Genomic DNA, 10,365 nt, shown 5'->3' on the forward strand with positions numbered 1-10,365 from the left:
GCGCCTGGCTGACTCAGTCGGTGGAGCATGCAACTCTGGGTCTCAGGGTTGTAAGTTTGAGCTCCAAGTTGGGTACAGAGATGACTTAAAAATAGAATTTTTAAAAAAAATAAAAAATAAATAAAATATTTAACAAATCCTTTTCAGCAGCCTACTGTGTGCCAGGGACCAAAGAGACAGCTGGGATCCTCATGAGTGTGTCTGCCCTCAGGCCAGGCTCCTCTGAGAGGGGTTGGTCACAGGAGAGATTTTTAGCCCCCCTCTCCAGAGCGGGGACCAGGCGCAGCAAGTTGAGCTTGCCCAAGGTTATGGAGTGGGTGAGATTTAGACCGGGGTGGAATTTGAATCCAGGCTCTGAGCACACAGAGCTGGGGCTCCCCCAAAGCTGCTGAGGGTAGGGGAGGAGAGCAGTGGGGGTTTGGGTGCCGTGTTCCTGCTTCGTTGGTGGCTTTGTAGACCCTCTGTGTGCGGCCCCCCATCTGGCTTAGATTTGCTGTTCCCACCCTCAGACCGAAGTTAAGTGAGTCCCCTGGACCCTGTGTGTCTCCCTGGAGGAGGAGACATGGGCCAGGGACCCAATATGGACAGGCAGCTGAGGAGGGCTTTTGCTTTGGGGTCATGGGGCCCTGCAGAAGGCTTCCAGTTGGGTGGCGGGGGTCAGTTCCTACTAGGGTTGTGTCCCCCACATTCCCAGTGGCAGGTTCTTAAAAATGTGCTGCCTTAAAAATCCTTGTGACTTTGCTTACCACTGGGCAAGGCTATCTTTTCCTGTGACTTTTGTCTGCTGTGACAGCTGGTGGCCATTGCGTGAGCACCTGCCATGTGCCAGGCACCGGAGAACCTGGGGTAACCTGGCGAGGAGCTGGGTGCTATCCTTGTCCCATTTCACGGGGAAGGAAGCTGAGACTTGGAGAGGGGTTGCCGTTTGCCCAAGGTCAACCCACTGGGGGAGCGTCAGGGCCCGAGATGCAGACTTTGGTCATCTGGCTGCAAAGCGCCCCCCTCCCCCATGATGTTTTTCATCTTTGGCAGCTTGTTGTCGAGGGCCCAGAGCACAGGACCCCCCCTTCTGCCAGGGTGAGAGGTGTCCGTGCACCCTATAGCCAGCCCGGGGGGGCAACTGAGGCATCATTGCTGGCTGGGGGCAGGGGTGTCATGTGAGAGTGGGGAGAGGGGTTACCCACCTCAGAGAAGGGGTGTTGGAGAAACTTTGCCACAAGGTTGACAGCCAGGTAGAAGGTGGGAGTCAGCAGGGGCGAGGGGTGGGGAGTGCTCGAGGCAGAAGAAATGGCAGGTGCAGGGCTGTGGAGGCGGGAAGGATCAGGGCTTCGTGGAGAGACTGTACAGCAGGCTCATGGAGAGGTGAGGCTGGAGGCCCACGAGGAGAGCAGGCCAGGTTATGCGAAGCTGGGAACTTTACCGTGGGAACACTGGGGAGCCATGGAAGATTTAAGCAGGAGAAGGGGCTGCCGTGGTTGGTGCTTTGGGAAAGGTATCTGACTCGCAGGGGAAAATGGGCTTGGGGGCCAGTGGGGAAGCAGGAAGGAGGCAGTGGGGGCCTGGCCTGGGGTGGAGGCAGTGGGGAGAGAAGTGGGTGGATTTTCGAGGCAGTGTCCTCCTTCCCTGGTGCTTAGGCTCTGGGGCCTGGGCAAGAGTGAAAAGAGACATTCAGTGCCCTGGGTGCCATATTCCACCTTTCTTGGAGATGGGGAACAGGAGCTGGGAGAGTCATGGTAGTATCTGGGGGCCTCCAGGCCTCCCAGGCTGCAGGACAGGGGCGCTGGTAGGATCTGGCCCAACCCTGTGGCTCCTGGGCCTGCTTCTGCTTCCGGGCTCAACGGCCCACCCCCCAGCTGAGTGGCAGCTGTCAGACACCAGCATCTCCCCCTGCCAGGTCCAAATAAAGGAAAAACCAAAATACATTTCCCTTTGTTGGAATCCGGTGAGGGTGAGTCGGGCGGGAGTCATTCGCTATTGTGTTCTGGGGCCCACACTGCTCCTTACATAAGCTGGAAGTTAAAAATATGCACGGAATTCTAATTTGCCTGCTTTGCCTGGGATCGTACCCTGGTCCCCCTGCCCCACCCCACCTTGGGGGGCAGGGGGCAAGGCAGGCCCCCACCCTACTTTCCCTCCCCGGCACCCACAGAGACAAAGAGACCATCCTGTGGCCAGTATCCCCTACTGGCATTTGGCAGGATTAGCTCCAACTACCTCGAGGTCCTAGGTAGTTAAAGCCCAGTGAGTGTAATAACCCTAAGAGCAGCTAATGTTTTGGGGGAGCTCATCACGTGATTAAAGTCTTTATCCGTGTTATCTCCATTAATCCTCCCAGATGCCTGTGAACTTGGTTCCCATTTTGCAGTACAGGTTAACACCTTGCCCAGGGCATGCTCTGGATGCGCAGCCAGGGAACCCTTGATCTGGGCCCTACCTGGAGGTCCCCCTGACCCCCCTGACTCCCTCTCTCTGGCCTTCCCTATGGTGGGTGGTGGGCGGGTGGTGGACAGGAGGTGGACAGAAATCCCCTCTCTGAAGGTTCAAGGACAGAGCCGTGCGGTGCTGCAGCTCCCACCAAGCCCTGCCTCAGGGAGGCGATGGGGGTCAGGGAGTTGGGGGGTGGCGGCTGTCCCCAGCTCAGGACCCCTGACCATGTGCCTCTCCCAAATTGGGACCCAGTCCTGGGGATCCTGAGTGCAGAGCAAGGTGGTGACAAGGCCTGTTTTGCCACGTTTAAAAAAGAAAGAACACCTGGCTCCCTCTGTGGGCGGCCTCTCTAGGAGGGAAAGGAGCCATGAGGTGTCCCCAGGTAAACAGACATGAGTCTGTCCCCTTCTCCCTTCTCTGTTTGCGTCTACAGGTGGGTCAGCGGTGCTGCCGGGCGGGAGTCGGCTCTGTGCTGGGCAGCAGGCTAAGCCTTTTACATGGATCATTTCATTTAATCCTCGTCGCCGCCTCCATGAGGGCCAGTCCTATTATTTTCCCCATTTTCCAGGGCTCAGGTTCTGGGAGCTGAAGTGATGTTCTCAAAAGCCCTGTGCTCTGCAAGTGGTAGGCGCTGTCATGGTTGAACCCTGTAGGAGAAATGGCATTCCTCTTGTTATTCACTTTTTTGACACTGACTCTAGGTTCTCTCCTTCCCTTTGTGGCACTTACCGTCCCTGTTGGGGATCCATCCGATGCAGGACCCAGGGTCACTGTGGGATGGAGCAGGGGGCAGCCAGCACCTCCATGCCATGGTAGCAAGTTGGTGGCAGAAATGACCGAGTGGCTCGTGTGCTGTGTGGTGATGGGAGGGGGTGCTGGGGAAGGGCTGGATAGATCAGCTAGGACATGTTTGTGCATATGAAGAAGGATGGGGAGGAAGAGCGGGCTTCCGCCCTGCAGGCCCTGCCTTGCTGGGCGGGCGTGACATCGGGTCCCAGAACCGGAAGCCCCTCACCTCGACCCCTGGGCTGCCTGCGCGGGGTGAGGGTCATTTGGGGTGACAAATTTGAGATGGTGACACCCCTGCCTCGAGGAATGATCCCCCCACATGCACAGTGTCTCCTGTCATTCTCTTGTATGATCCCCCCAAGCTGCTCAGAGATGGGTCTGCCAGGGATCATCATCCCCAAGTTGCAGATGCGGCCAGCTGCCCATGTATGGGGGGGTTCAAGATCTCACCTCAGCCTAGTGCTTGGGGAATCCCAGACTTGAAGGAGAGGGCTGGTCCAAGCTGCTGACCTGGCCCTCGGTAATGCCTGCGCAGTTCCCCCGCCTCCCCCACCCAGGGCCTCAGGCTTCCCATCTGTCAAATAGGGATGAGAATCACTCCACAGCCCCAGGCCCCCAACGGAGCACCTGTGTGCAGGGTACTGCGATGCCACAGTCTGATGGGGAGGCTGGTCGCTAACAAGTAGAAAATGTGAAGGTCTGCATTGGTGTCTGTGTGCACTGAGTAACTCCTAGTCCTGGGAGCTTGGGGAGGGTGGTTTTTTCTCTGGGTCCTTGTGTGGGGGGCCGGCATGCCTGCCATCACCGAGGAGTGGGGACTGGGGACTTCTCTGGAGCAGGGGCAGGCCCTGACTTGAGGCGGCTTCCGTGGGACTGATTTATTTGCAGCCACTCAGCAGCCCTGGAGGGGTGGAGGGGAGCTGCGGTCCTAGGGCGTGTTGGGTCCCCCCAGCTGGAATGAATCTGGCGGGAGGATGAGTTTGGTCATGCTTGGGTTGTCAAGAACTGAAGAATAATATTCTCTCTTAAAAATATTCCCCATGGATACCAGACTCTCTTGCTTGTCCCAGGCAGAGGCTGGGGAATCCTGCGCCTATGCCCTGTGACGTTGGGCAAGCCCCTCACCCTCTCTGAGCCCCAGGTTCCCCTTCTAATGTGGTGAGAAGAAGCGCCCAGCTGCTGGGCTTGCGGGGGGCGTGGGATGGAATGAGATAACACAGGGACATCTTCCGCTGTGTGCCTGGCATGCCCTCACTAAATCTTCTCCAAGTAAGAGGAGCAGCTGTCTCTAGGGTTGGCACATGGTATGCTTTGGAGTCACCCAGAACTGGGGAATATGGCATCTCGAGGACACGTGGCTATTTGGGCCAGTCTGGAAAGATCACTCAGCAAATGCAGCTCCCAGAAGGGTCTGCAAGCCTCCTCCGTCTGAGCACAGAACTCGGAAAATGGCAACTTTCCTTCACCTTCCTAGCGTTGCAGTCCCAGAGCAAGGGAGCCAGGTGCCAGGTGCCTGGTTCTGGGGGTCTTGTCTTTCTTTAGCTGGTGGACTTTGGCAAGGGGCCTTGGTTTCCTACCTGTGCAATGAGCACAAGCCTTGCTGTGTTGGCTCCTTGAGATCACGAGTGTGAAGTGAAATAAGGAATCCTTTTCAGAATCTTCTCTCTCTCCATGGCAGATGCTCCCTTTCCCCAGTTCAGATCTCACAATGCTTGGAACAGGATTCCTTCTGAGGGGATTAGGGAGTGGGGTGTCACTAGGAGCAAAGCCTAGGCTCAAGAGCAGAGGTGTGGGGTGGGGGAAACTGAGGCTCCTAACTTCCTGGGATACCTTCTCCCCAGGAGTCCCTGGGTGTGGCATTAACAGCATTCTAGCACTACCACTGCTAACCAGCTTTGAAACCTGGAGCCCAGGGCCTCAGCTTCTCCTTCTGTGAAATGGGCGCATAGATGCCAGTCTCATGGGCAGGAATGTGCCCGCCTGGTCAGTCCCAAGGAAGGGATGAGGCTTGGGGGCCTCTAGATGGTTGCAAGGACCCCTCACCTCCTGAACCCCCAGAGACTATGCCAGCAGCTCTGTGGGGAGGGGATCTCTCTGTATGCCAGGCCATTATAAGGCCTGAAGGAGAGGACATGACCCCCACTTCTGCAATAAGGAACTAAGGCTCGGAGAGTGGAAGAGGGGCAGACCTCTTGCCACATGGTGGTGGGGCTGGGATTAGGATTCAAGCCCCATGGTGTCTGTGATGCTCTCTCCTGCCTTCACTGCCAGCTCCTGGAGGAGGAAGACAAAGATAGCATCTGCCTTACTTCCGGCCGGATCCGCAGGGCTGGAGCCACGCCTGGCACATAGTAGGGACTCAGTAAGGCCTTATTAATTGGATGAATGAGGAAAAGAACAAGGGAGAGAATCTTCCCCCCGGGCCCAGCTGCTCCTGGCAGGAAGGTCCTTAGCTGGGTGTCTCTGGGGCTCCAGGGTGGAAGCCTGGTTAGTCACAGCCTGGCCCATCCTCTGGGAGGATTTTCTCTGCAGGCTATGGCTCAACTCCCAGGGGAGGCCTCCCCCTTAATCCCAGAGGGAGGGATGGGTGGGGTAGCTCCTGCCTGGCACAGGGCCCTGCTGGGAGGGCGGGCCGGTCGTGGAGTTCAGTATCTGGGCGTGCTCCCTCAGCTGGAGTGGGGCCCCCACCCCCAATTACAGCTTTGCTCACTTCTTCGGAGTCAAGAGATTGACCACAGGCTCACGATCAAGCCCAGCTCTGCCCCTTCCTGGCTGTGTGACCTTGGGCAGGTCGCCTCTCCTCTCTGAGAGTCAGGCTCTAAAAAGCGGAAATGATGAGGATACTCGTAAACATAGAGTAGATCTGAGAACAGAACCATTGGCCACTTGGTAGCAGTAAACTAGCAGCTCCCCAAAATGACTGTTCCATTCCTTCCCTGCCTCTGAACCCCCAGTTCTTACTCTCTTTGAGTGTAATTCATACTAAGGAGTGAGTGGTTATCAAACTTCTTTCCCTGCAAGTTGGTCTAACTCAGGCATCGCTATGATCTGTGGTGTTTCTGATGCTGTGTGACTATGTGAGAAGGAAGTGGCAAGCATTTTCACCGACTCCCTCATCCCATCACCGGAAGTCCCTTCATAAAGCAGCTTGGGTTGGGCAAAGGGCACTCATCTGATTGGGGAGTCTGGACTCTTCTGCTCTGAGCAGTGTCGTACTGTTTCAGGAAGTTCCCAGCACATAGTGGGTCTCTAGCAAATGTTCAGAGGATGATAAGAGAAAGGGCTGTGTTCTAGACATAGACAACCCTCCCCTCTACCCCTTAACTGCATCTGATGAACTCCTACATATGCCTCAACGCCCAGGTTAGATGCTCCTCCTCCAGGAAGCCTGTCCACCTTATTTTATGTCCAGTCAATCTTCTGGGAACTCTAGTCCATCAGAGATGGGCCAACCCTGTGCAATTCTCCCATTTCCTGAGGGGGGAAAACCTGATATCGAGCCAGAGTCTTACCCTTGGCTAAGGTCTCACAGCCACCTCAGAGGCAACAGCAGGGGGATTTGAACGAAACTTCTCTAGCTCTCCTCAGATGAGACGGTCTTCAGGCATGAAAAGAGGGCGTGGATGGTGCCTCTCTTCCCTTGCCTCTCCCACTCCCCCGTCCCCTTAGGGCCTCCCGAAAAGCTGAGCCTGCTGCTAACATGTCTTCCTTTTTTCTCCACAGCCCACGACCTCCCTGCAAATAAGGCCTCAGCAACCCAGCCAGGGAGCCACTTGCAGTGCCTGTCTGTCCACTGCACAGACGACGTGGGTGACGCCAAGGCCCGAGCCTCTGTGCCCACCTGGCGGTCCCTGCACTCCGACATTTCCAACAGATTTGGGACATTCGTGGCCGCCCTGACTTGAATTGACAAGAAATGCCCAACCCCCACCAGGCCCTTCTCCCCCTCCCACCGCCCCCCCCACCCTGCCCCAAACCCCTTCCCTTGACCCCACCCTCCTATTAATTTGAAAGGGCCACTATTGCTGAGTGGATGATTTTTTTTTCTAGGTTGGTACCTGCTTAGTGGCATATGGACCGGAAAGGGTTAATTTAAAAGGGGGGGGACCTCAAAAAATTTTTTTTAAAAAAGAAAACTCGTCTGCCACAGTATGTTACCAGTGTTAACCCTTCTGCAGTTAGCAAACTTTTGCTTCAGCCTTTTTCCTGCTAGATAATTCCCGTTTTTCTATAATCTTGGCATACGTTTTTTTTTAGATGACCTCTTTCCTTGTTTTATTTTCATGCTGCTGTATGTCCAAGCATTGTTATTTCGTAATAAGACAAGAGTTACTTTCTTTTTTATTCTCTTTTATTCTCATTCCTCTCCTCACCAATCCCCAGTCGTCTTCTTCTTTTTTTTTTTTTTCTCCTTTTTGCTTTGTTCACTGCTTATTAAAATGGAAATCCTAGAGAATAGTAGTTCTGGAATATTGCCGGGCGAAAGTCAAATTGTCATCACGATATTATATATTGACACCCAACTGTCATCAGTCAGGCAGGAGCCAAACAATTAATGCCCCCCTTAGGTATTCCGCCTGGGATTTTGTTTTGTCTGTTCCCTAAGAAAATAGAGAGAGATATATTTTCGTTCCTACGAACACACGCTCAGCCCTCAGCTCCATTCTGTCTTCTGCTGGAAGCTGTCCTCTCTGCAACGGAGGTGATGACGTGTCCAGCCCGCTCAGTGGGAAGGAGTCGGAATGTTCAACAGTGGTGTTTTCTCTCCTTTTCTGGGCCTCTGTGCAAACACCCAGGCTCTGAATGTTCGTGCTACGCTAAGCAGTCCTGTGTGCACGAGGGATGGTGTCCTTCCAGCTTGCAGAGTCTCTGGGGGCTCCCGGCTTCCGCCCTGTTGTAGCGGGGCTGGCCGGGTCTTGGGTGCCCAAGTTGGGGGAGGATCCATTCTCAGCCCTTGACCTTTGCCCACACAGCTGATGCCAGCCAGGCCTTGGGGGAGGAAGGATGTGGGACTGCATGTATCTTCCCGACCACTCCCATTCTGTCCTCGCTGCCCATCTATTTCTCCCCCTCCAACCTGGGTAGCCCCCCATCCCTGGGAGGGTTGAGGCTTTTGCCAGCACTTTTCTGGGGGCTCAGGGAAGGAGCCCCCAGGCTCAGCCTGCCAAGCCCCCCTTCTCTGAACCTGGGTGTATTTCTTTGCAGAGGTTGACAGGTTCCCGCGGGCTATCGGAAGGAAACAATGACTTTGATGCCTCGGCCTTTTTCTTTAACCCCAGAATACCCCCTGCTCCCCACCTTTTGATTTAATCTCACCCTATTGCAAAACTAGAGTCCTGTTCCAGGCACCTCACCAAGGAATCAACTCTTTGAGCAAAGATGGGGGGTGGCTAGGTGAGCAGGCAGTAGTGAGCAGGGCTCCTGGACACCTCCACCCCCAACTTCGAGGACCCAGAGTGGCAGACTGGTCCAGTGCTGGTGGGGCGGGCACCTTTGGGTGCTGTGGAGGCCTATAAAAGGCTCTTATGATTCAGGGGTGGGGGGTCGTGAGGGGCACACAGACTCCAGGGTGGGTCAGACAAGAAGTGACTGATAGCCCTTCACCCAAACCAGTAACTCCACCATTTTCCTTCTATTTTTGCTAAAGAGCAAGTCTTACTAAATGCTCTATTTTGAACCTGGCGCCCCCTCCCCTCTGTCCCCAGGTCCCCAGAGTTTCTAGACCTGGCTTTTTTTGTTGTTGTTTTTTAAGTAAGTGACCTGAAGGCTTTGAGTTCACCATACAACACCCACATTGTTTATTTCAAAGAACTTTCCAGCAAAGGGAGAAGAGTGTCCAGAAAAATCTTGCTCTTTCTCCTCCCTCTTCTTTCCTGCTGGGGCCATTTTGGCTCAGGTCGGCGTCTGGATTGCCTTTGCTGGGGCCATCAACTAGGGGCCCAGGTCTGGCCCCTGGGGGCCGGCAGCAGACAGGCAGAAGAGCAGGTGGTGTGAATTGATCAGCAGTGGTAAGGTGTGAACTGACTCAGTCCCGGAGTTCTGCCACCAGAGGAAAGAGATAGAGAACACGTTGCTCCTGCCAGGGGCCGCAGGAGAAATCAGCCATAGTCTGAGCAAAACTCCACGCCCCTTCTGATTCCGCAATGTACAGCTGTTTGAGAGCTTTATCACTTTATTTTTTAAACAGGAATGATTTCTCCTTCATTGCTTAAGGCCGGGGAGCCAAGAGTCTCGATTTTCGTCTTTGACTTTCCCTGGGTTGAGTTCATTAGCACCTGGCCATCAGCTCCGTAGTCCTAGCAGCGTCGGAAACCCCTGAAGTTTTAAACTTTCTCGCTCCCCACGACCCCAGAATGGAACAGCTTTAAAAATAGCCTTAAGCAAAAGGATGTTATTTCATTAAATTTGGTTTAATGGAAAGAATAAAAGCAAATTAAAAACACACCCAACCCACGAGACTCCAAACACTGGTAATCGGTACTGCATAGCAAACTTTTTTTGGGAAAGAAAACGAAAACGTTATTGCACATGTAAAATATAAAATCTTAACTCTGCTGTGTGTTAGGCAATCCTGTAATCTTTTTTGACTCTTAAAAGAAATTCATTTCTGAAATGCTTGGTTGGAAGACTGTGACAATAGCTCATGAAATTGAGTGTTATTTTTTTCTTTCTTTTTTAAAAAAATATGTAAAGTGCAGTCTTCTGTATTCATGCATATTGTATATACCTGTATATGTTTTCCTGAGCAGCTAAATAACAATAAATATGACGTTAATGGTGACTGTGGTACATTTGTGGGTGGGTCTTGCTTCATTTCCCCCCCACACTCCCTCTTTTTCCATAGGTCTATTCAGAATCCCATGGGGGCTGGGAGCGCAGGTCTGGACACTACAGTGCGCATGTGTGCGCATGTGCCTGCGTGTGTCGATGCTGTTCTACACTGAGTCATCTTAGAGTTTCTCAACCTGGACACTGTGACACTCGGGCTGAATAGTGCTTTGTGGTGTCTGTCTCCTGCCCTGTAAGATGTTGAGCAGGATCCCCAGCCTCTACCCACCAGATGCCAGGGACACCTCTCCCCTCTCTCCCAGCCCCGTGACAACCCATGTGCCCTGGGAGGCTTGATCCTTCTGGGACTGAAAACCGCTG

General features: G+C 53.9%; 1 protein-coding gene across 3 annotated transcripts in view; it reads left to right on the forward strand.

The window, feature by feature from the left end:
• Positions 1-10,003, forward strand: part of MN1 (MN1 proto-oncogene, transcriptional regulator) — a 47,645-nt gene extending 37,642 nt beyond the window's left edge. For all 3 annotated transcript variants that reach the window (XM_032310305.1, XM_032310306.1, XM_032310307.1), the window contains one exon: positions 6,940-10,003. In XM_032310305.1, coding sequence (XP_032166196.1) covers positions 6,940-7,121 — 182 coding nt within the window. In that variant the 3' untranslated portion in view covers positions 7,122-10,003. The remainder of the gene's footprint in view (positions 1-6,939) is intronic.
• The last annotated feature ends 362 nt before the right edge of the window (positions 10,004-10,365 follow it).

Source organism: Mustela erminea, chromosome 13, assembly GCF_009829155.1.
Source record: "Mustela erminea isolate mMusErm1 chromosome 13, mMusErm1.Pri, whole genome shotgun sequence".
NCBI classification, from domain to species: Eukaryota; Metazoa; Chordata; class Mammalia; order Carnivora; family Mustelidae; genus Mustela; species Mustela erminea.